The following is an 18,062-nucleotide window of genomic DNA, read 5'->3' as shown; positions in this document are numbered from 1 at the left end:
ATCTATAGTAATAAAGAAAAGAAAGAGAGAAAAGTAATATAAGATTAGGGTTTCTTTTCTTAGTACCTTTTATGAAACTACTAGCTTTAGATTTTCTCCCGAGCTTTAAAAAATTATAATAAAAGCCCCTTATATCTCAGAATTACTAAAATATAAAGAAAGATACTCGAGTATTCTTTTTATAATTCTAAGCTAAGCTCTAAGGATTTAGATATAATTATATTCCAATATGTGATTCTCTAGAAAGGGGCAATTCTGGTATTCCTTATATAACTAGTTTTTTTCCAGGAGCCCCGAGAGCTAACTATTTAAGGGTAGTCCAAACATATAATAATATAAAGAAGTAATAATAATGTTATATAAATTAGAAGAATTAAGGAGAGAATTAAGTAAGAGTATATAATTATAGTATTTCTAAAAATACTATAAATAAGTAATTTAAGCAATTTTATTATATAGTTTAGTTTAAGGTTTCTGCTTTATAAAACCTTAAGTATTATTTATTCTTTAAAATACTATTCTCGAATATATATTATTTTTATTATTTTTATTATTTTTATTATTTTTATTATTTTTATTATTTTTATTATTTTATTTTTTATTATTTTTATTATTTTTATTATTTTTATTATTTTTATTATTTTTATTATTTTTATTATATTATAATTCAATTTCTCTTTATAATAATTACTTATAAAATAATATTCATAAAATAAATTCTTTAATTCTTTTCTTATCTAACGATTCCGGATCTCCTTGTGACGGCTGGCGTAACGGCATGATCTGCCAGGAACAGGATATCGGAAACAGGTACAAAATGAAGCTAAGCCGGAATGCTTGGGCAAGACAATACTAAAAGGTCGAGGCATTCCTCCCTTCTTTGTCCCCCAGCTCAGTATTTTCAATACATGAGATTCTTTGAACTTTGAGCCTTCGACCATTGCATTGATCCCGCCGTCACACTCCTTGAGCGACGGCGTTATTGCACAACAAAACACCAACGTGAGTCGCGGTATCAGATTATTCTATGATCTTTACGGCGTGAACGCCATGACAACCTGGCCGTGGGCCGTGAGTCGAATCATCGACGCACTCGAGACAATGCCAGAAGCAAACATCAACACCAAGTGTCTAGCAATCACAGGCTGCTCTCGGAACGGAAAAGGCACTCTAGTTGCAGACGCTCTCGATGAAGGAATTGCTCTCACCCTCCCACAAGAATCCGGTTCAGGCGGCGATGCTTGCTGGAGACTTTCAGACACCGAGCAAGTAGCTGGATACGTAGTCCAAACATCCGCCGAGATCGTGCGCGAGAACGTCTGGTTCTCGAAGTCCTTTGTTGCGTTTGCACCTCGCAATACTTCGTGCTCTCCTGGCGATCGAGAACACGGATTATGTGTGGTTGAGCCCGCAAAGTAGTTATGGGTGTGTGACTGCTGCGCATAAGATTTGGGAGGCGTTGGGGGTGCCTCGGAATATGGGCTTCACGCAGGATGGGAATCATAGCCATTGTGCTTTTTCCTGCTGAGCAGCAGCCGGAGTTAACGGCGTTCTTTGATAAGTTTTTGTTGGATGGGGAGGCCGATGCGAAGGTTTTTAAAACGACAAATGGGACGTTTAATGGGACGCAATGGGCTGGTTGGGAGGTGCCGAAGTTGTGGAGTTGAGTGCCAGACTTTAGAGATCTCGGAAGGAGAGGCGAGGTCTAAGTCGAGCGGCTGCAGCTGACCTGACATTTAACTATTGCTTCAAATGCTTTGGGAACATCATACGCAGCCGGTTGAGAAGCGTGCACAATGTATCCAAGTCCGCAGAACAAGAAGATGCATTATTCTTAATGACCTGCAGATGCGCTGTAAGATCTTACAATGACGCCTGATAACTCCAGAAATGGTCCGGAGTCAGGCAGGAACGACCACCTCCAATCCTCAAAAGTCATAATCGTCCCCATAATCCCCATCACTTTCACAATCCGCAACTGTGACACTTTGCCCCGTCCAAGACGCCGACCCATCAACAACAGTCGTCGTATCCACCTCCACCTCCGCCACCTGCCCCGTCCCATCACCTGGCACAGATATATCCTGCTCCGTAATGCTCGTCGTGAAAGTTTGAGGGCCAAGGGTAGTTTGGCTCGCCATCGCAGTCGCCGTTTGGTCTTGTAGGATCTGGTCGTAGGCGAGAGTCGATGGATCGAAGGGGGAGGAAGTTGGCGAGGAGGGGTCGGAGAAGGACAGTGGTGGGGTTGGGTATTGGGGAAGTAGGGTTTGAGGGTCCACAGGGATTGTTGGCGAAGAAGGTGGTTGGTAGGCTAGGATGGAAGGGTCTGATGTTTGTGGTGCGAATTGGGTTGATGGGAGAACGAAGGGTTGAACTATTGTTGACGGGTCTGGCTGGACGAACAGGGGTTGAGGAACGAGTTGTGGTTGAGTATATTGTTGTTGGAGATACTGCTGGGGAGCAGCTTGAGCATTCGATGCGGCTCCTTGGTTGTGAGGCTGGCTGTTATTGTTCTGAGAAGCAGGGTTCTGCCCCATAGGGGGTAATTGACCCTGCTGCTGCATTAATTTGAAAAGCTCATGAGCGACCTCTTGTGCAGATGGACTGGCTGTAACCGGCGGGGATACAGTATTCTGAGCAGCTCCAGCAGGAACATCTTGAGCTGTACCATGTGGAGCGCTATGCGATATCCGTCTCCGCTGCTGGGCACGCTTGACGTTCAAATACACCTTCGATGCAGCAACGGCGTCCGAAAGACCGTCCGCCCCACACGCATTAGCGACGACGCCAACTCCACCAACGATCCCACTAGCGATTGCAGTCGATTTCCCCGGATGAGCTTTGATGTAGCCCTTGGATGATTCAAATGATTTCTTAGACACTTCGATTGACTTCTTCGTCATCTTGATTGCGGAGGTAGACAGACGGTTGGCAAGTTTGGGCCTGCTTGATGTTGAATACGGACTTTGGTATTGTGTTGAGTTTTGAGGAGCTTCTCCGAATTCCTCTGCCCAGGGTGATACACCGGGGTTCTCAATTGATGCCGCTTGACCAGACTCACCATGTGTCTCTGTCCATTCTTGTATCGGAGTTATTCCTGGGCTCTGAACTGTCGTACTCGAATATTGAGGGTTGGCCAGTTGTTGTGGAGACTGCACAATGCTGTTTTGGTGTTGGACTTGATTTGTATATGATATGCTGTTCGTGGGTAGTGATTGTGAATGGGTAAGCTGTACCGTTGACTCCATGATCGAAGACTGCGAAACCGAGCTTCGTGAGCTCGCCGTATACTGCTGCGGAGACTGCTGCGTTGGAAGTTCTGCAAACGAACTTCCCGATATTGAACTTCGAGGGCTAGCCGCAAGTGGCTGCTGTGTCTGGACCATGGTTCCTGGGATCGAAGGTTGGGAAATGGAGGTTCGAGGGCTTATCTGCGAATCTTGTCTCTGCGGTACTGGCGTCTATTTCTCAAGTCAGAAAGGTCCCGCATAGGGATCAGAGGGCGGAGTCTTGCCTGCGCCTGTTGCTGCTGCTGCTGCTGCGGTTGCGGGGCACTATTTTGCCTGGGTAATGGCTTTCGCAATGGTTTTCTTGCAACAGAACCAGAAGCACGGCGGATAGGATCAGGGAGTGTTCCTGGGACATTCTGCTGCACTGTATTCCCAAGTCCCAATGTGGGCTGCTGAATTTGTTGTGGCATCTGAATAATCTGAGCAGCAGCTGGTACCGGCGCAGTCGATTGCGTCTGTTGAACCGCCACAGCGGTAACCGCACTCTGCTGCTTGTCTTGTGAAATGAACATCGCCTCCATCGTCGTCGCGATTTGCTGCACAGGTCGAGGAGGAAGTCGAGGGACCAGCTCAGCGGCACGAGTAATCTCATCGCCGGTCTTGGGGAGGGGATATTGGCAATACCCAGAAGGACGGTGGAAGAAGTACCATCGCTCAGCGACGCGATCAAAGTCTGAGGCCCACTCTGGGGGGAGAGTGATTTGGAGCTGGACCGCCATGGCGATCTCCAGGAGAGAAGAAATGGAGAACACGCGAGGCTGGAGTGTGACGAGGTTGAAAGAAAGACATGATAAGAGAAAACGAAGAGCGGGGTGGGACGTGACGACCCGTTGGCAGCTAGATGCGGCTGAAACTAGTCGAGAAATTGTTCAATATTGGAGTGGGGAAGTTTGTTGACTATTGGCTAAGTTTCCCAATTGGGGACGATTGATACGGCTGAGCCAATCAACCCCAGCACAAACTTTGTGGCTTTTGGTACTCGGGGAAACATTGGACGGAAGTGAGACACCGGCCGAAAAAGAACGAAAGGAGGCTTGACATGCAGGGCTGGAATTGCGCAAGACTCCAAGCGGGAGATGTCGATCACATGACTGGCAGGTACCTCTTTCGGACGAAGTCAGCATCCGAGTTTCAGTTAGCTTACCAAAGCTTTCAAATGTCCATATCGAGAGCTCCTTGCTCAGACAACATGTTTTCCCAAAGCATCGCCGAGGATCTCGGTGATAGTAAGCACTTTCTCTTCCTGAAATCTCCTCCCAATAACTTGCACGGCCACATGAGCGCCATCATAAAGCTCAGGATCATCTACCTTCTATTAGCGCTTTACAACATCCAGCACGGCCACAACTCACAGCTTCGATGTATCTTCTCATCCGTAGGATTCTTCGGGGTATATCCCACATCCACGACGTCAATGCTCTTATCCACCAGCGTAACGGGGAGGACCGCGGTCGAGTAATCAAGCAGGTTTACCCACGCAGAAAGCCCTGGAAGAACACGTTTAGTCTTCTCTTCACCGCTCCCAAATTGTGTCCTGCAAAACAAATAGACGAGTCAGCGTCTTACTTGCGAAAATACGTACCAGTATAGTCATACATATCAGGTCTAGCAGCGGCAAAGGGGGCCAACGGCGATATGATCGCGTCGACAGGACGGCCTGTGCCAGTGTGTGAGGCAGTTCCATTCCAGTATTCCATGTACTCCTTTTGGTATTGGCGTTTGAGGACGTTGATTGCGGAGATCTGGGAGGCGGTGTATTGCTCCTTCTTGATCCCGTAGAAAGACGCAACTGGAGCACACATCGGCTCGCCTGGAAGTCCTAGAGCAGTGTGGACTTTATAAAATGTCAGTGAGAGATTCGTGAAGGTGACTTGGTACCAAACCATCTTCTCCACCATCAAATCCCCATATTTTGAACTGTGTAGTGTTAAATTGTGCTTATATTTTCGGGGACGGTGGGAAGATATACCACCAACTCGTTACATCTGGCATGGGCCGGGGGGTTCCAATCCACAACTTTGTGACCCAGTTTCTCTATGGTCTTCACGACGACATCCAAGGCTCTTCGAATAGGCGGTTGAGGGCGAACAAATCCGTCATCGGGCATGATGGCAAAAACCAGTTGTCCTCCATTACCCGCCTTGACGATATCAAGAACTTCTTGCTCCTTCTCGTCCCGCCACGGGATTTTAGCAACTAATGGATCATGCAACCATGGCTGCTGGCTGAGAAGGCTTTTGATCACCAGTTTCAATGCTCCAATTGAATTTGCGAGTGGTCCGACAACTGAGAGAATTGAGTTTTGACCGTCCATGGAGTTGGCCATTCCTTCGTAGGGAAGACGTCCACTTGATGGCCGGATGCCGTACAGTCCATTGAAGGCGGCCAGAATACGGATACTGCCCCCGATGTCTGTCCCGAAACCAACGGGACTCCCCTTCAAACGGATCAATGCACCCTCTCCGCCTGAACTTCCACCAGCTGCGAGGTGGCGGTTCTTTGGATTCCAAGTATAACCAATGATGTTGTTAATCGTCTCTCCTGCCATCAAAGTATGAGGCACGCTCGTCTTGCAGAACAAAATGGCGCCAAGGTTTCGCAACTCAGTGACCATCTCGCTTTCGTAGACCTTTTCTTTTCCAGTGCCTTTCTTTCCTTCAAAAGTACCGATCCAGCCAACATAGCCCATCGTCGTCTCAACACCTCTAACGTGAAATTGGTCCTTCAGACTGATAGGAAGACCATGAAGGGGTCCTAGCGGTTTGCCATGCTGAGCATAGTATTCATCGAGTAATTCGGCATCATTAATAGCAGCCTCAAAGAATATTTCATGAAGACAATGGACCTGTGTGCAGTCAGCATGTCTCCAAATTCGGTGATAACGGAGTCCTAAACCATCTGATGAGCGAGCGCGGCTCTGTGACAGAACGCCTCGGCAACTTCTCGAGCTTTCCATGTTGCAGTTGTGGTATTCTTGATAATTCCCACAGCATCGGTTTCAGTGATTTCAATCTCTCGTGGTGTAAGAAATTGCTGGATGTATTTTCCTGTGACATCCCTTTGTTCTGTGGGCGGTGGAAGTGGGGTTGGTAAGAGCCAAGCTTTGGGAATCAAGGCGTTGACTGAGTCACGCTTGGCTTCTCCCAACTCCTTCCAGTTTGCCATTGTTCTCAGTGTCTCCAGGGTATCGAATTCGAGGTCCGGTCTGAATATTCCAGATCAAATGTGTTATTTGTGTTTGTATCACCTGACGTTGGAGTTGAGAATGGGCAGTGATACTTCGTGTCGTTATCGTGGAGGGGTAATTGACAGGGAAGGGATGCGGAATTCTGCCGACGGTGTCCCGTTGTCAAAAGTGGGTTGCTGCCAAAACAGATCTTCAAGGGAAGGCGAGGAATTGGCCAAGCAATATATCTACTCTCGCATTTGACGGACGTTGAGGTTGATCCTCTTGTTGCTCATCCAGTTCTTCCATTCTGGGAACTCCTTTCCTGGCCAATCTGATAGATAATCGGGACAAGTTCCTGGAATGATCTTGGGAACGCCATGCCAAGCAAACCGCGATTGTCCGCTCATAAAGACTGCATCGCCGGATTTCAAGCGCAATACTTCGTATTGAGTAGCTCCAGAAGTCTTATCTTGAAGGCCGATGATAAAGATAGCGTCGCAGCCTAGGCTGACGCTAACCAGACCTCGATCGACCTCTTCACTGACATCGCGGTGCAAGCTCAAGGTGTCTCCTGGAGAATATAGATTGACGATTGCTGCCTCTGGCTCCATGTCGGGGAAGAGGCCACGAAGAAGTCCAGCGATATCTGAAGGAAATTTTGGTGGTTCCTCAGCTGGATAGACTTTGTTGGTCCAGTCATATTGCCCGCCTAGGGTTGTCCAACGCAACTTCTTCTCCAGAACAGCTTTGGCGGTTAGAGGTGGGTGTATTACTGGGTCCTTTGGCTGGAATGTAATAGTACTTGGGTCAATGGAGAAGAAAGAAGCTTGCCGATCAGGATAATTGACGTCATAATGAAGGTGGAGGTTTGTCTTGTGATTCGGGGTTGAAAGATCACGATGCAGCAAATGTGAAAGCAGCGTCTTTTGTGTTGTTGGAGGCAGCAGAGAAGGCAATATCAGAAGGCCTGGGTTAAGTCAGAAACTATAGGAAAGAACACAATGACTGCTCGAAAGCTTCGCCCTTGACGAATATACGTATTTGACTGCCTTCGTACCTGGAATATACTGGGAATTATAGACGGAGATAGACGAGTCCAAAGCTACTTGCTCTGTGATATCTGGCTTGTTTGCAACATCGGACACAGAAAACCGGTCGAAGATTTCAGCCAAGCGATGATGCGGAATGCCGTCCAAGTGTGGCATGTTAACAACATTTTCATTGAGATGTCGGTCTCGTTCTGGCGTCAATTGGCCCTTCCATGACTTGAACACATCCTTGAGCTCTTGTGGAGGTGTTTCATTTGGATTGAAATCTAGATGGCCCGTCATTTCCGGTCTGGCGAATGACTCTCCATCAGCTCCTTCCTAGAGAGAATTTGAGGGAAGATGCCCACACATCAATCGAATCTGGTGGCGAATATTCATCAATTGACGAATTTGAAGCAGCAGAGCCTAGAATGCATGAATGAGAATGACGATGTGATGTGGTTGAGATCCATTTTCATTGCTTCAGCCGTAATTTTAGCGAGGCACCAATTTTCGCGTCCCGCCATGTTGACTTGCGCGCCAAACTTTTGTTTACTCCTGACGACAACAACCACCTTTGACCACGACAATCCCAGGACCCCGACGACCGATTCGACCTTGATTCCGGATATTGCTGACTGTCTACTTTCCTAATCTTTCGCAAATACTTCACCTGCGACCCGATGCAGCGAGACTGAACGAAGACGGCCCCTCATTCACCGCCCCACCAGAACCCTCAATCAGCAGCTTTACCTGCATCACTTAGTCTCCCACACTCTTTTGCACCCCGAGAAAAGCATACTTCAACATGGAGAACTATCAGAAGCTGGAGAAAGTTGGAGAAGGTCAGTCAATGCCTGCAGATTCGAGTTTGCGAATCACGCAATGGCTACAGGCATAAACGCGGGTTCTCGTGCTTACATTTGCATGTCTAGGAACATACGGAGTTGTATACAAGGCCAAGGACCTGGCGCACAATGGCCGAATCGTTGCGCTGAAGAAGATCCGTCTTGAGGCCGAGGATGAAGGGGTTCCCAGCACGGCCATCCGTGAGATTTCCCTCCTCAAGGAGATGAACGACCCGAATATCGTCCGACTCTTCAACATCGTACACGCCGATGGCCACAAGCTGTACCTGGTTTTCGAGTTTCTTGACCTGGATTTGAAGAAATACATGGAGTCTCTCCCAGTTAGCGATGGCGGCAGAGGCAAGACTTTACCAGAAGGCTCTGGACCAGAATTGGGACGACTTGGCCTGGGTGACGCGATGGTAAAGAAGTTTATGAGCCAGTTGTGCGAGGGTGTCAGATACTGCCACAGCCATCGAATTCTCCACCGCGATCTCAAGCCGCAGAACTTGCTCATCGATCGGGACGGAAACCTCAAGTTGGCGGATTTTGGTTTGGCCCGCGCGTTTGGTGTACCCCTTCGAACATATACCCATGAGGTCGTCACACTGTGGTATCGATCGCCCGAGATTCTTCTAGGTGGTCGTCAATACTCGACTGGTGTTGATATGTGGTCCGTTGGCTGTATCTTCGCAGAGATGTGCACGAGAAAACCTCTGTTCCCAGGTGATTCCGAAATTGACGAAATCTTCAAGATCTTCAAGTACGTTCCCTTTGCCTGGTTTTCCCCGCTTTTTCTAACAAGAAAAGGCTTCTAGGTACTCCCACCGAAGCCGAGTGGCCAGGCGTCTCTGACAGGACCTGCTTCCCCGACTTCAAGCCCTCATTCCCAAAATGGATTCGTGATGAGAACGTAGCCCTGTGCTCAAACCTTGACGAGAACGGCCTCGACCTCCTCGAGCAAATGCTCGTCTACGACCCCGCCGGACGAATCTCAGCCAAGCAATCTTGCATGCACCCCTACTTCGAAGACGGAAGCGCTGCATACTCTGGTCGGGGATTGGGACCTACATACAAGGGCCAGAACGGATTCCACTGAGTTGAGGGGCGGGTTATGGCTGGATGAATTGCATGATGGGAATGAGGGATGAGCATAGCTTACTGCATATTCATTGCATAGGCTTGGATACGACCGGGGGAATGGGAATAGAACACACAGCACAAAATAAAGGTAAATAATGGCATGCATGCGTGCCTTCTTGCGCCTTTTCATATGTAGGACTTATGAAGCAGCACATCATCGGACCGTCATTCTTTCCTATGTCATGCACGGGATGGGATAGGGGGCGTGGTGGGAATGGCTGGCGTTGATCTGGGATTCTGCGAAGAACTGCGATGCCGGACTTGATATCGCGTGCCTTCTTACCTTTGTGTGTACAGAAAGAATGAAAACAAGAGGCCTCTTTCTTGAGTAATGGTCCTTGTGCGGATAGAATTCGTAATTGAAAACTTGCCGAAGATCTTGACAGTGGAAGTTGAATGAAGTTGGTGGTTGTACATGTGATTCTTATTTATTTGGGTCTTCAATGACCATATATCTTCATAACCCATCAAACGCCATGCTATGCATATATACATCTAAACCATTTATCCATATAACCATTCCATCGCTGTATGTCCTTCTCATGTCCATATAACATCAATATAATCTCTGCAATCATTACCCTAGCCCCCTTCTATTTCCATTCTCCTTGGTATATCCTCCACTCAGTCCCCAATGCACCACACGAATCTTCGAACGCGAAAGGGATGAGCAAGGAGAGATCAGTCATCAGCCAAACTCCTGGTCGTTTCGGTCACGCTCCTGCTGCCGCCGCTGCTGCTCCCGCGCGCCTCGTGCACCAGTCTGTAGATCCCGAACGCGATCAGTGCGAGCACGAAGAAGAGCACGATGATGATTATCGCGATCACGTCGTTTTCTTGGACCATGTTTGCGGGTGCGAGCGTAGCGAGCTAAGTGTATTGCTGGATAGATTGAGGTGGAGGGGGTGAGTCGTGGTTGTGTGATGTTGAGGTTTCGATGTGGAGAGAAGTGTGGTGAGGAAGTGGCGGCGGCGAAAGGATCGGACGAGAACTTGGTTGGTGAATTGTGTTTTTGAGGTTCGAGATCAGACGAAAGCTCGAAATCGGACGAGATAATTTCTAGAGCAAAAAAGTCAGTGAACTATTCTCCATTTCCATTCGTGGTGGTTTCTCATTGTACCTTTCCCTCTCTCCTGCTTTCAAGGTTTCCCCCTAGCAACCACGAGGCTGACTATCAACAACAAACTGCCTTCTCTTCAAGCTTCCTTCTTCCTTTTCAATCTCAACCAGCTCTTGCTTTTTTTCGATGAGGTTATCGTCTTTCAATTGTGGAAGAATGGATGAATGGAACAAAGAAAATCCAGAGAACCCGAGACTGGTCGCTGGTCTTGTAGGTGTGCGAAGCCCAGCCCCCAGCCTTCTTGTTGTCCCGCCATCGCACTTTTTTGCGCGTTGGTGCTGAGGCTGGCGAAACGAAAAAATACAGGGGTTGACTTCGGGGGGGCGGGAAGGGCGCGAGCTGGCGGGTGGTTTTTAGCGGGGGGTGTTTAGCGAGGTGACCCTCTCGCCGATCTCGAACTTCATGACTTCTGCGGATTCGATCTTCAATCTTCAATCAAGGGTTTTTGGATGTCCAGGGAACTGTTTCGCGACTCCATTTTCGGTTGTCTTGCAAGATAAAGTTGCGAGGGTGTTGTCGTGTAGAATGGTAGAATTCAACGTTGGCTGAGGCTCAAGATCCAGTGACACACGAGAACTCTCGACAAGTTGAGTGCTTGGAGATTGCTCTCCTCCTCCTCTTGAAAATTTGCATACGAGGGTACTTCTATCTTGCGAAACATCCTCCGGGTTTGCTCCTTCCCTCTCTCTTCTCTAATCTTTCAAATCTACATTTCCAAACATGCACACAGCACGTGATGCCCACCCCCGGGCACCCCCCCCCCCCCCCCCCAAAACCTCAGCCGCGTTTCACGGGAAAGGCTGTGAAGTTTTGTTGTAAGTCGTAGTTAAAAGGTGAATTGGTTTCTACTAGGAGATAATGTTGTTTGGGGTTGGATGTATTAGTAGTGAAGCTTAAAAGGAGTGAATCATGATACTTATCAATCTTAGTGCACCGTAACATTTCCAAGCGAATACTTGGTCCTGTTCCCCTCGTTCTTCAGAACATATATCCGGGAAGGTACTTTTTTTGCTACAAAAGATCCTACCCTCTTACAAATAAATCAAAGAGAGAAGAGTTTTTCGTCTTTCGCCCCCCCGTTTCAAAAAGTGCCCAATCAAAATATTCCAAGATTTGCTCTCCAACTTGATTGTCAACCGGGAGTCGTACACCATTTCCTCCCATCTCCTCTCTCTCTCTTTCCCTTTCCAGCAACCTCGACATGACGCAATGCAAGCCCCCTCTCTATTTTCACTCACCCCTCTGTCTTTGTACCGTCGTAACGGTATCACGGTCCCGTCCCACCGTCCCACGACCCTAGCGCAAAGCAGCGTTACCAAACCTCTCCCCTGGATTCCAGAAAGAGAGACATGCATAGTTGCACAGCTTTGCAGGCGAGAGAGAGAGATAGAGATGCAGTGACCCGGGCCGAGGCACCACGTGTCTGGCGAAGTGTTTGTGTCTTGAAATGAATTGAAAAGGAGAGTATGATGAGATGAGGGGTTGTTTGTGCTACAGTGGAGGGGCAAGTTTGCGTGGATATGTGAACGGGGATGAATTAGGAAATTGAAGCGAGTTCGATGAGGAAAGGAGATAGATTGGGATGAAGATCGATCAAACTTCGACACGTTTTGGGAGACGATTTCGGGAGTGAGATTGGAGGTGTGATGCAGAAGTGCTGGAAGAGGAAGTTGAGAGAGATTGAGGAAGTGAAGCTCCCGATGCGAAATGAAGTGAAAACCACATGGTTGAAGATACTATCCAACTTGGATTCCCTCCGAACAGAAACAGAAAAGTAGTGAAATCCATGCTTTCTAATCTATCAGCGCTTTCCTTCTACCCGCCCGATATTCTATCCCGCGCCGGCAGAAAGCAACGATAAAACCTCCGGAAATCGTGACCTCTTTCCCGTCGTTATTCCCTTTCCTATACCGCCATCCGGCCGCTCTCCCGGCCCCATCCCATCCCATCCTTCCTCCTTAGTCCTCTTCACCTGTTAGGTACTTCATTTCCCCCTTCCCCTGCCAGTGTTCCCTATCCAAACTCGCACCCGCAACCCTACAGTCCGTCTCAATATCCCCAATCAATGCCTCCAGGCTCACATAATCCAATTCCTTCCTTATGAACCCCAGAATACTAACCCGCATCTCACACCCATAAAAGTCCTTCTCAAACCGATGCAAAATATGTACCTCTGCACTCCTGACCGTATTTTTGTAAAATGGGTTATACCCGATAGACATCACCATGGGGTATAATCTCCATCCTTTCTCTAGAGCGGCAGAAGGCGGAGAGGGCGCGGAAGGGTAGGTGGTTGTTTGAGGGGAAGGGTTGGTGGGCGTGGGGTTTATGGATGGTGCCGTTGAGTCTTGGTTCTTTTTCGTAAGGTCGGGGTGCGAGGGCGGAAGCTGGATGCCTGCCCAGCCAAAGTAGACACCGGATTCGGCAGTTTCGATCCAGGAGACGCCTTCTACTGGTATGTTTGCTGTCGGGATACCGAGCTGTGGTTGTTAGTATTCTGTGCTCAATGATCCTTCGAGTTCCGTACCCTCCATTCTTAGATATTAAGAAGGAGTGTAAGGCAGAGGGTATATTGAATGGGGGAAGGGATTGAAAGGAAGAGAGTGGACATACCTCTTTACTCCCTCTGCCAAAACCACTCACGACCTTGCCTCCCATGCGCAGTGGGAACGGAGGCTCAGGGCCGGAATCGGGGCCGATTATCTGTGGTCTTCCTTCACTCATTTTGACTATCTGCCAGTCCAATCCTCTCCTCGACCTTCTTCAATTCTCTATTTTCTCTCAAAGCTGAATGGGGGAGCAATAGTCGTTCGTGGAAGCGAGCGTGGTTGAGTTGAGAAGTGGTGGAAGACGGTGGATAAATCAAAGAGAGACAAGGCTGTCAGAGCGGTCGGAATATCAAGCCGATGACGGGGTTTTGTAGTGGGGCAACGGCAAGGCTACGAAAAGCTTCTATCTTTTAGCTTCACTGGGCTCCCCTTTTGCAATATCTCGCAATTTATGTCATCGGCTCAGTGGTTGCAGAACTGTACTTCATTTTGTATTTACGAGCCCAGCCCAGATTTTTCATTAAAATCTTAGTCCGAATCTCATGCAAATATCCACACCAGGCAACAAGCCATATATTCCGGCCCAGCCACGAACTATCCCCCACCGAATGGGTTTTCGGAAATCGAATTCGAGAAGTTAGCTAGCTCATGGGAGGGCCAGAACACATCAAAAAAATTTAAGAAAGGGCAAACAAATTCCAGAACGCCGCCCAAGATGTTATCCTCTTTGCTGATCCGAATCCCAAGCTCCAAATCCGTTCCATGCATGCAAGTCCCAAGTTCAATGCCATCGATCGTAACCGTCGCGCCCTGCCATGCACCGTGTTATCCCAATCCCAAAGCCAAATCAAAGGCGCATTCTTTTGTGTACCAACCGAGCCGGTTTAGATGCAGGGAAGGAACTATTTTTCATCAGCTATGAGATGATCAAATGGAAGGGGAGGAAAGGGAGGAACATACGTTCATAACAATCAACATCGGGATATCAAAGACATCCCTCTTCACCGTCCAGCAATAACTACAATCAATCTTCCCATCCTTCGTGCGATTCTTAATCCCATGCTCGCCATCAATTTCTCTCACTCTATTCCCCATACCTCCAATCCCACCAGCCGGCTCGGGCTTCCGCGTCTTCAGCGTACCGTCTTTCTGCTCGGGTGATTTCGAATTCTCGAGCTCTTCTTTGGATTGGTATTTCAAGAGGCGGCATTTTTTGTTAACGCTGCCGCGACTGTCGCCGAATGCTAAACGCGCAAAGTCTTCGTAGAATTCGATGACGCTATCGTCGTCCAGTAGCTCTGCCAAAAACGCAGGCTGTAGCCTGCCTTCTTTGGCTTGAGTGTCTGCGAAACTTAATGAGCGCATCCGAGGAGTGCTGAGGCCTGCTCGCCCCGAATTGCCCAGACTTGCGGGTCCGGAACTACCTCCTTCAGAGTTGCTTCTGCCGGTGTTGATGTTGAGATTCGGGTCTTTGCCTAGAAGGACGTTGTTCTTCCAGCCTGTGAGCAGGGTGAACTCTCGGTTGGAGGCGGCGATCTCGCCTGTTCGGCGGCAGACAATGGTCGGTGTGGCACAGTCGATCATGAAGTGCTCGTATTCGAAGAGGGTTCTTTGGAAGCACTTTTCCATGAAGATTAAGTCTTGTCTACCGAGGGTCTTGGTGCAGGAGATGAAGGAGGGTCGGATAGAAGCCAGGGCTTTGGCGATGCGGAGAGTTTTGCTGGCAGAGAAGCGTCGCTGAAGGAATGCAGTTAAGCTATGGAAGCCAGTTGTATAGGGGTAAGGCTCGTGGACCGTATCATAGATGGATGAAGGATCGCGAGAGCGTTTGCCAAGAACGGAAGCTGGTCCAAATTTACCCGACGGAGCCTTTGTATCTTGTCGCTTTGCTGGTCGTTGGGCGGCAGTTGATTGATGTGGCGTAGTAGCAGATGTATAATTTGTAGTGGTTGGCGAGCTGTCAAATCCCAAACCACTTGCTCCTGGACTCGCATCTGTGCTCGGACTTTGATGACTCGTTGGTCCTGTAGCAATGGCGTATGCATGGGGTAGGCCTTGATGAACATTAAACATCTGGTTCTGCCCTGCAAAATCGGGAAGCATATCCTGAGGATACACTTGTCCGAATTGGCCCACATTGTAAACTTGTTGTCCGTTGTTGTAATGAATATCGCCCATCCCAACTGAAGAGATTGATTCCTTCGATGGTGTCTCAGCAGCCCCAGAGGACATATGGTTCAACATGCCAAACTCCAATGCACCGTAATGATTTCCAAAATTCAAGCCTTCCAAATCAAAGTTAAACAATGCGGGGTTGCTCGGGTCGAATAACGCGCTGCCAAAAGGCTGGGGATCATTCGATACATGAGAAAGTCCCGACATCGATTGGCGGTTCAACTGGTTCTGGAAGGTGGGAGATAGAGGTGATTGTTGGCTTCCGTAAGAAAGTCTTGCCTGCATCGGGGGAGGCATTTGTTGTTGCGGAGCGGCGAAGATGTTATATGATGGCGAGATATCTGGTTGCGTGAAAAAGCCACCAATTGGAGAGGTATCAGAGGCAGAGGTGCTCGTCGTTGGAGGGCCGTTGTTTCTCGCGTTGTTGACTTGGTTGTAGTTTGGTCCTAAAACTGGTCGCAGAGCTTCTGGAGGGGCATCATGAAGGTATTTTGCCTTCTTCCGAACTCCGTCTTGACAAGCATCCGCAAGACCTCTCTTTATACAACGTTGGCAAGGACGCTCATCGCCTACAATAAAGTTGATTAGCAACTGCTGATAAGAGTTTGGATAAATCGCTTGGCAGAAGCTAATGTAGAGAAAACCATCAACTTTCATGCGAAGGAAGCAAACATACCACAGGTCAAATGGGCTCTTTGGCATGCAAAGCAGGCTCTCCTAGCCTTCTTCCTCCTTGGCCTCAATGGATCCTTCGGGTCGAGCTTTGGCTTTGTAGCCGCCGTTCCATCCTTTCCATTCTCCTCACCACCGGGTCCGAACTTCTGTTCGGCCATATCGTCTTCCTCCTTGCCTACATCAAGCTCTTGCTCATGCTCACTATACTCATTCTCCGACCCGCCATCTGAAACGTCAGGATCATCAATTTCACTATCTCCCGACATGCTGTCTTATAACCCACTCTAGAGGGTTCGACCGTTCTGAGTAAGCTAGCTCTTGCCCTTTGCGAAACCACACCTCGTCAAAAATTCAATTAGGACCCTAGTCCCTATCTGCTTCGTCGGGAATCCCTGGAAACAATGCTGCAGCCGCAGGAGGCCCGTCGTGCAAGGCCCGCAGGGAGGCACGGATGGGGGTACCGTGAACCCTGTGCTGGCGTACCAAGAATGCACAATGACCTTGTCTGCCACTTGCAAATCAACTCGCAAATCAACCTCTCTTTTTCTTTCTCTCAAGCCTTGACTTCAGCCCAAGGTCTCCTCGCCGGTCTCGTAACAGCGTCAACAGTGCCGTCTGGTCTCTTCAGCAAGCAACGACCTCGAGACTTTCTCGTTCCTGTAATTCAATGCGCCCCCAAAGTGCTCGCAAAGCTCCCAGACAGAGGCACGTACCCGGCACTTGCTGACTCCCACACCACGTTTCGTCGCGTGCCTATCCGCACACAGGCACGAGTTCGCAGGCACTCGTGTACTGCCTGCCGCTTCCCAAAGCTATCCCTTGTGCCACGGACTAGCGAACCTTCCCAAAGTCTTTGTATGTAATACCCACGTCCGTCTTCACACAGCTTCTGGTCGCCGACCAATACCACCACAATCGCTCCCTCTCTGAGGCAAGGACCCCCACGTTCACTCGTCGCAGTGGCAGGAAATGGCTCCTCTGTACACCCAACGCCACGGCTTGGCCCCAGCGTAATTGGGAACAAAAAGGGGGGTAGGTGAACAATGCTGTGTAACACTGCAGGTATCCGCGCACTACTACTGTTGCAGCCGCAGCAAATGTGGCATGAAAATCGAATTGATGCCCGACCAAGCTCCCCCTTTTCCTTCGATTCTTCAGTCCCAATGTGACGCTGGCTGGAGCAAATCTTCCGTATTCGCTCCTCTCCTTTCCTCGCTTCGTTCGCTTTCGTTCGCGGTTCGGGGCTGGTATCGAAGCTGGGGGTGGAGAGGCGGGGTTAGCGCTCTTCCTTCTTTCCGACTGCTATGCGCGAAATTTGCCCCTCGCGGCCTCGCGGCCTCGCAGTGCACGGTGGGGGGAGGAGGGTTTTGAAGCTGCGGTGGAGGAGGAGGAGGGCTTGGGAGCACAATTGATGGGCTTGCCTTGCCGTGGGGCGCGTGGAGGTCGTGTGCTGTGGTGTTGTGTTGCGCGAGGGATTAGTGTTGGTGTTGATCCTTTGATTTCGCACAGACGGACGCCCAGCCACAGCGAAGCCGCCTCGCTTACGGACAGGGGTCGTTATTTGCAGTCTGCTTCACAAAATCACCGTCACAATCTTGTCTTTTGGAACAGGTGATAGCCCCTGCTTGTCCTTCTCAAAGAAAAACCACATTTTGAGATTAGTGGGTGGTGGCTGGATGTGATAGTCATTCCTACGGGTCGCCAAGACCTGCGAGATGCTTCTTTTGTTGCACAATATCACCACAAGGCGGTCACATGCTCTCGTTGTCAACGCCACATCACAATCGACCTCATTCTGGTTGGCTGTCTTCTGCAGCCTCTGTCTTCAAGGTTACTCGGCATCTCGGTAAGCCCTCCTTGCCTGTCTTGGTCCACGGGCCGAACCGGGGGTGCGTGTCTTTCCTTTGGTGGCTGGGTACTGGGAGTGGGACTGGGGCATGGACTCGGTGAGCGAGGGGTAACTGCGTATGGTGGGGGGCTCTGTGATGTGCGAGGTAAAGGGGGCAATCACGTTATCTCTCTGCTGTGACTGGAGTGCGAAACGGAGGCGGTGAGTTTTGTTTCA

At 49.2% G+C, this 18,062-nt stretch overlaps 8 protein-coding genes across 8 annotated transcripts; 3 read left to right on the top strand and 5 right to left on the bottom strand.

The window, feature by feature from the left end:
• Window positions 1-976: 976 nt before the first annotated feature.
• On the top strand, window positions 977-1,419 carry K444DRAFT_659778 (carbohydrate esterase family 15 protein; the record flags this gene model as incomplete). The annotated part of the gene is made up of 1 exon (XM_024886387.1): window positions 977-1,419. Exon 1 carries the CDS (start codon window positions 1,051-1,053, stop codon window positions 1,417-1,419), a length of 369 nt encoding a protein of 122 aa, XP_024742492.1. The 5' UTR covers window positions 977-1,050.
• Window positions 1,420-1,673: 254 nt separating this feature from the next.
• K444DRAFT_183176 (uncharacterized protein) lies at window positions 1,674-4,239 on the bottom strand. Its single transcript, XM_024870839.1, has 2 exons — window positions 3,515-4,239; window positions 1,674-3,461 (listed from the first exon to the last, which is right to left on the bottom strand). Exons 1-2 carry the CDS (start codon window positions 4,007-4,009, stop codon window positions 1,929-1,931), a joined length of 2,028 nt encoding a protein of 675 aa, XP_024742491.1. The 5' UTR covers window positions 4,010-4,239; the 3' UTR covers window positions 1,674-1,928.
• Window positions 4,240-4,470: 231 nt separating this feature from the next.
• On the bottom strand, window positions 4,471-6,830 carry K444DRAFT_703459 (amidase; the record flags this gene model as incomplete). The annotated part of the gene is made up of 6 exons (XM_024888067.1): window positions 6,186-6,830; window positions 5,260-6,135; window positions 5,174-5,207; window positions 4,873-5,124; window positions 4,643-4,777; window positions 4,471-4,595 (listed from the first exon to the last, which is right to left on the bottom strand). The coding sequence occupies exons 1-6, from the start codon at window positions 6,453-6,455 to the stop codon at window positions 4,471-4,473; spliced, it is 1,692 nt and encodes a 563-aa protein (XP_024742490.1). The 5' UTR covers window positions 6,456-6,830.
• On the bottom strand, window positions 6,580-7,931 carry K444DRAFT_183198 (uncharacterized protein). The gene is made up of 2 exons (XM_024870840.1): window positions 7,517-7,931; window positions 6,580-7,426 (listed from the first exon to the last, which is right to left on the bottom strand). Exons 1-2 carry the CDS (start codon window positions 7,788-7,790, stop codon window positions 6,705-6,707), a joined length of 996 nt encoding a protein of 331 aa, XP_024742489.1. The 5' UTR covers window positions 7,791-7,931; the 3' UTR covers window positions 6,580-6,704.
• A 113-nt stretch (window positions 7,932-8,044) lies between these two features.
• K444DRAFT_581808 (cell division control protein 2) lies at window positions 8,045-9,877 on the top strand. The gene is made up of 3 exons (XM_024877762.1): window positions 8,045-8,332; window positions 8,423-9,098; window positions 9,146-9,877. Exons 1-3 carry the CDS (start codon window positions 8,296-8,298, stop codon window positions 9,432-9,434), a joined length of 1,002 nt encoding a protein of 333 aa, XP_024742488.1. The 5' UTR covers window positions 8,045-8,295; the 3' UTR covers window positions 9,435-9,877.
• Window positions 9,878-12,241: 2,364 nt separating this feature from the next.
• On the bottom strand, window positions 12,242-13,452 carry K444DRAFT_581805 (riboflavin kinase). Its single transcript, XM_024877761.1, has 2 exons — window positions 13,212-13,452; window positions 12,242-13,078 (listed from the first exon to the last, which is right to left on the bottom strand). The coding sequence occupies exons 1-2, from the start codon at window positions 13,320-13,322 to the stop codon at window positions 12,557-12,559; spliced, it is 633 nt and encodes a 210-aa protein (XP_024742487.1). The 5' UTR covers window positions 13,323-13,452; the 3' UTR covers window positions 12,242-12,556.
• A 579-nt stretch (window positions 13,453-14,031) lies between these two features.
• Window positions 14,032-16,263, bottom strand: K444DRAFT_625144 (uncharacterized protein; the record flags this gene model as incomplete). Its single annotated transcript, XM_024882482.1, has 3 exons — window positions 14,032-14,049; window positions 14,108-15,891; window positions 15,999-16,263. The coding sequence occupies 3 exons, from the start codon at window positions 16,261-16,263 to the stop codon at window positions 14,032-14,034; spliced, it is 2,067 nt and encodes a 688-aa protein (XP_024742486.1).
• Window positions 16,264-16,313: 50 nt separating this feature from the next.
• Window positions 16,314-16,981, top strand: K444DRAFT_183095 (uncharacterized protein). The gene has a single exon (XM_024870838.1). The coding sequence runs from the start codon at window positions 16,399-16,401 to the stop codon at window positions 16,858-16,860; it is 462 nt and encodes a 153-aa protein (XP_024742485.1). The 5' UTR covers window positions 16,314-16,398; the 3' UTR covers window positions 16,861-16,981.
• The last annotated feature ends 1,081 nt before the right edge of the window (window positions 16,982-18,062 follow it).

The sequence above is a fragment of the Hyaloscypha bicolor genome (genome assembly GCF_002865645.1).
Source record: "Hyaloscypha bicolor E unplaced genomic scaffold K444scaffold_16, whole genome shotgun sequence".
Lineage (NCBI taxonomy): Eukaryota > Fungi > Ascomycota > Leotiomycetes > Helotiales > Hyaloscyphaceae > Hyaloscypha > Hyaloscypha bicolor.
Note: the sequence above shows the minus strand (reverse complement) of the source record. Positions and strands in the feature narration are given on the sequence as shown.

What these genes read in the sequence shown, in the direction of transcription:
- K444DRAFT_183176 (XM_024870839.1), bottom strand. Translation starts at nt 4,009, where the DNA reads ATGGCGGTCCAGCTCCAAATCACTCTCCCCCCAGAGTGGGCCTCAGAC. An exon ending in AGCAGCAGCAACAGGCGCAG is followed by an intron (nt 3,462 to 3,514) that starts GCAAGACTCCGC and finishes CTTGAGAAATAG; the next exon opens with ACGCCAGTACCGCAGAGACA.
- K444DRAFT_581805 (XM_024877761.1), bottom strand. Translation starts at nt 13,322, where the DNA reads ATGAGTGAAGGAAGACCACAGATAATCGGCCCCGATTCCGGCCCTGAG. An exon ending in TTGGCAGAGGGAGTAAAGAG is followed by an intron (nt 13,079 to 13,211) that starts GTATGTCCACTC and finishes TAACAACCACAG; the next exon opens with CTCGGTATCCCGACAGCAAA.
- K444DRAFT_183198 (XM_024870840.1), bottom strand. Translation starts at nt 7,790, where the DNA reads ATGACGGGCCATCTAGATTTCAATCCAAATGAAACACCTCCACAAGAG. An exon ending in TAATTCCCAGTATATTCCAG is followed by an intron (nt 7,427 to 7,516) that starts GTACGAAGGCAG and finishes GACTTAACCCAG; the next exon opens with GCCTTCTGATATTGCCTTCT.
- K444DRAFT_183095 (XM_024870838.1), top strand. Translation starts at nt 16,399, where the DNA reads ATGCTGCAGCCGCAGGAGGCCCGTCGTGCAAGGCCCGCAGGGAGGCAC.
- K444DRAFT_581808 (XM_024877762.1), top strand. Translation starts at nt 8,296, where the DNA reads ATGGAGAACTATCAGAAGCTGGAGAAAGTTGGAGAAG. An exon ending in GCTGGAGAAAGTTGGAGAAG is followed by an intron (nt 8,333 to 8,422) that starts GTCAGTCAATGC and finishes TTGCATGTCTAG; the next exon opens with GAACATACGGAGTTGTATAC. An exon ending in GAAATCTTCAAGATCTTCAA is followed by an intron (nt 9,099 to 9,145) that starts GTACGTTCCCTT and finishes TAACAAGAAAAG; the next exon opens with GCTTCTAGGTACTCCCACCG.